Consider the following 4,385-nt stretch of genomic DNA (forward strand, 5'->3'; position numbering starts at 1 on the left):
TTTTGATGGCAAAAGTGGGCGTGCCTAGGCCGACACTCGCACATGCGCACTGCGAAACGACTGATAGTTGAAAGGCCCGTTATTTTCCAGTTTAACGTTTTTTTAATTGGTTCAGAAATTCCATAATTATTTTTTCTGTGAATTTTTTTGTAAAAATATATATATTCTTATTGATTTCAACTTTTTTTTCTTTTTTTTTTAAACTTTATTGACCAAAAACATATATAACAACAATGTAAGAGAAATCAAACACAGAACGCCAGGAGACAGCGTATACATTACAGAACATTCATTAAAATAAGGTACAAATATTTAAAGACGGACAACTTTCATAAATGTGTTTTTTTCCTGTTTACGTCTGTAGAGAGAGTCCCGTTATTCAGACTGTCTGAACTCCTTCACCACACGCTACAGCCTTATGTTGTTTAGAACAGTCGGAATCCAAGATCCAGTGCTCTAGAAATTTCCCAGAATTCTCTGAAAAAAGTGTGTAACAGTGCTCACTAGATTGGGGGACTATCGACCACGATGCATTGCATTTGAACAATAATATATATATATATATTATTACATTTATTGTTAAACTTTGCTCTACTTCGTTTCCTTCATCAGAACACAGTGGCTCCATAAAATGCTTTTATTGAGTTTTCTCTTTTTAAAATCTGTGATTCACCTTTTTAAAAGCATGGAGTCTGTTTTACATTTAAAATCAGGGTTAGGTAGTCCTGCACTATTACGTTTTTAGTAGTTGTGGAGGGAACTCAGACGGTCTGCTGCTAATGTCTCTACATTTTCTGTGTCTGTTGCCATGGAGACGCGGGTGAAAGCTCTCTGACCGGTCCGGTTTTGTCTCTGATCCAGGACTACTCGGACAGATTGAAACGGAAACCGAACATGTCCTTCTTGGCGACTCACGTAGACCTGCGGAAGTGTTCCAGCGCCAAGGGGCGGAGTTACGAGAGGGCGTGGCCTGTCGACCCAGGTGGATGAAGGCCCTCTGCACCTGGTTGTTTATGATGTTCTTAATGGTTGGTCTGGTCCGGGTTCGGACCGTGACTGTGCATCAGTGACGGTGCTCTTTGTTTTAAATGTTTTTTACCATTAAAGTTGTTTTTAAATGACTTCTCCTTGTCTTTACTGTGTTGGTGTGTGTGTGTGTGGGGGGGGGGGCTTATTTTAATGAGTGTATATAGAACTGGACCGAGCTGCTGTGATGTCATCCATAGAAAATGCTTAATTCAGTCGCCAGTTTTTCTATGAATGCTTCCATTTTGGAACTACATGACGGTGGTCAGTGTTATGTTTCCTTGACAACTACCGTCACCAATCAGGAGGAGGTTTTTTGGAAGGCCTCACCCCTTCCACTGAAAGCACCTCGAATTTGTCAAAGTTCACGGTGGGGCCAGTGGGCAGCACATGTGGTCGGTTTATAACCTGAACCACAGAAAAAAATATCAGGATTATCAAGACGTTAAAGGTTTCAGATTAAGATTAAATGTATTTTTTCTGACCTTTAGAATGAGTAACAAGACTTCTACAAAGAATTGAACGGCTATGGGATTTTGGGGGTACTTGCTGTTTGGAACGCCAGGGGGGGGGGTTAAGGGGTTACCCTGTCCAGTTCTCATACAGTCAGTGGTTCAGTCCAGTAATGCAGCATTAAGACGGTTTATATCTTTTAAGATATCTGTTTAAAACAATAAAGCTGACATTCATAACTATAATTATGACTCTCATTTACAGAATGAATTCTGTTCACATTCTAATGATGGCCTGAGGAGACCACGAGGCCCGCCTGGTTTATCTTGGGTTCTGACGTCAGTCTCTGCTGTTTTAACCTCCCTGTTCTGTTTGTGTCTGAAGCATTGATGTTTGTTTCCTTCTGTATCACTATTGTTGGATGTTGATTAACCTACATAAGCCAAGCAGACGTTTCAAGATAAAAAAGAGAGATAATAAACTTTAAAAAAAAGTTAATCATTTTTGTTACTTTCGATGCGGGACAGTTTGACCCGACACAGAACAGGAGAGATAACGCTCCTGTCGACCCCTCCTGCAGTACCACCTCCGACCAGCGCGGTCGCTGTGGGCACAACACTGAGGGAACCTGCAACAACGAAGAAGAAGCTGCGGCTAACCTGGAGCTAGCAAAACACCAGTAAACAACAACGATCGCTGACGGTGAGTTTAAATAACCGAGTCTGCTCAATGATTTAGACGTTTTTACATTTGAAACCGAAACGATGAATTCAGCTTCATTCAAACTGTGCGATCATCTGATCGTTGTTCGGGCGAAACAGCGGATAACGCTTCAGTGCTAATGGACGTAATTAGGATGATTTTAGGATTTATTTAGGTCAATTTTATTTATTAATACAGCAAGCCCACATTTTTAGAGAAGCATTCTATTTTATGTTCGAGTCTCTCTGGAAATTGAAAGAAATACTGACCGCCTGTGAATCAGCCGCGTTGTACAGGTGAGGGATGTTGTACAGGTGAGGGGTGTTCTAAAGGTGAGGGGTGTTCTAAAGGTGAGGGATGTTGTACAGGTGAGGGATGTTGTACAGGTGAGGGATGTTGTACAGGTGAGGGATGTTCTAAAGGTGAGGGGTGTTCTAAAGGTGAGGGATGTTGTACAGGTGAGGGATGTTGTACAGGTGAGGGATGTTGTACAGGTGATGGATGTTGTACAGGTGAGGGATGTTGTAAAGGTGAGGGATGTTGTACAGGTGAGGGATGTTGTACAGGTGATGGATGTTGTACAGGTGAGAGATGTTGTACAGGTGAGGGGTGTTCTAAAGGTGAGGGATGTTGTACAGGTGATGGATGTTGTACAGGTGAGGGGTGTTGTACAGGTGAGAGATGTTGTACAGGTGAGGGATGTTGTACAGGTGAGGGGTGTTCTAAAGGTGAGGGGTGTTTTACAGGTAAAGGATGTCTGCAGACACAAAGATCGCAGAGCTGCTGACGGAGCTCCACCAGCTCATCAAACAGACTCAGGTGAGCCTCAGAATCCGCCGCGCTCTGACAGCTGACGTCATCAGACACCTGGGAAGGTAAAAGCACGTCTGCATAATTTGGACACTGAAGGAGCCGTTGATAAAAGCGCCATCAGGTAACGTCAGATCAAAGTGAAGCGGATCGACAGCAGCAGCTGTAGGTCTGATGAGAATCGGATCTCACACTGTTATATCAAACCAGAATCAGTTCTAAACTGGTTCCCCTGGTTCTGGTCCAAACTCTGGATGCAGCGTTCTGCTGGAGATGAAGTATCTTATCCTGACCTCTGACCTCTGAGATCCTCAGAGTTGTGTGAGTGGTGATGTTCTCTCTGGAACCAGATCTTCAGTTTCCTAAACCCAAACCTGGTGTCTGCACCGGTTGGGCTGCAGGAAGTCTGTGGTGGTTCTGGAACAGAGCTACATGAGGAACGCTGAAGCCTGAAGCTGATGTAGACTCCAAACGCTGCTGAGTGAAACGCTAGAGTCTAAATGAATCAGAAGAAAATCCAAAATATTTGGAGAACTAAAACTTTTCAGTTCCACAAATGTTAAAAATCTGCCGCCAACACCGGATTCATTCAAGTTTGATCCCATTTTCAGAAAATGCTCATAAAATGGTCACAGAATCCAGATCAGTGGTTTCTGTAATCCAGCTGACACTCGGAGGATCTCAGATCTAGAAGGTGGCCAGATGGAGTACCTCAGGGTCTCTGAGCTCTTTCTGCTTCAGTCACGCCGTTCCTTTTCCATTTGTTCTCCAGGTTACTGACAGGTTTGGGTCACATCAGAAAATGGTTTTCTCTGCAGCTGCTCTGGAGGACATCAGAGTTCTTTCAGGATCTTCTGCCACGTTTGGATCCGACCTTCACTGATGATTGTCATCTATTGTCTCCAAATGAAGGAAATGAGGATCACTGAGGATCTGAGCGGCTTTTCCTTCCGGATTACTGCTCTCCTCTTCATTTCTTCTCAGAAATTTGGTTCAAGGTTTCTCCAAAGTCCAATCCCAGACTTTGGAGACTTCAGGAGAACCGTGTTTCAGTCCTCTGATGCTCGTCTCCTCACGAGGTCCTCTTTCATCCCAGACTGGTTTGTGTTTTCAGGAGGAGAGGTCGCGGAGCGAACACAACCTGCTCAACATCCAGAAGACCCACGAGAGGATGCAGACGGAGAACAAAAGTAAGACGGAGCTTTATGGAGCTCTGAGCTGCTTCTGGAGAACCTGTCATCCGGGCCTGCTTTCAACCCGGAATGTTCTGAAACCCAGTGAGGTTCTGGAAACATCCGGATGCTGTTTCTCTTTCAGCTTCTCCGTATTATCGCACCAAACTGAGGGGTTTGTACACCACGGCTAAAGCCGACGCCGAGGCCGAGTGCAGGTGA

The 4,385-nt window shown here is 44.2% G+C and overlaps 2 protein-coding genes across 3 annotated transcripts in view; both read left to right on the plus strand.

The window, feature by feature from the left end:
• The window catches only part of nupr1b (nuclear protein 1b), a gene marked incomplete at its 5' end in the record, with an annotated part of 1,578 nt that extends 457 nt beyond the window's left edge, over positions 1-1,121 (plus strand). The window contains 1 exon segment of the mRNA XM_024262202.1: positions 862-1,121.
• Positions 1,122-1,241: 120 nt separating this feature from the next.
• The window catches only part of sgf29 (SAGA complex associated factor 29), a 4,911-nt gene continuing 1,767 nt past the window's right edge, over positions 1,242-4,385 (plus strand). The window contains exons 1-4 of one of the 2 annotated variants that reach the window (XM_024262201.2): positions 1,242-2,181; positions 2,928-3,000; positions 4,106-4,181; positions 4,309-4,381. In XM_024262201.2, the coding sequence (XP_024117969.1) occupies positions 2,935-3,000; positions 4,106-4,181; positions 4,309-4,381 (215 nt within the window). In that variant the 5' untranslated portion in view covers positions 1,242-2,181; positions 2,928-2,934. The other variant, XM_036216154.1, reaches the window with a different exon arrangement.

The sequence above is a fragment of the Oryzias melastigma genome, linkage group LG17 (genome assembly GCF_002922805.2).
Source record: "Oryzias melastigma strain HK-1 linkage group LG17, ASM292280v2, whole genome shotgun sequence".
In the NCBI taxonomy this organism is placed as follows: Eukaryota; Metazoa; Chordata; class Actinopteri; order Beloniformes; family Adrianichthyidae; genus Oryzias; species Oryzias melastigma.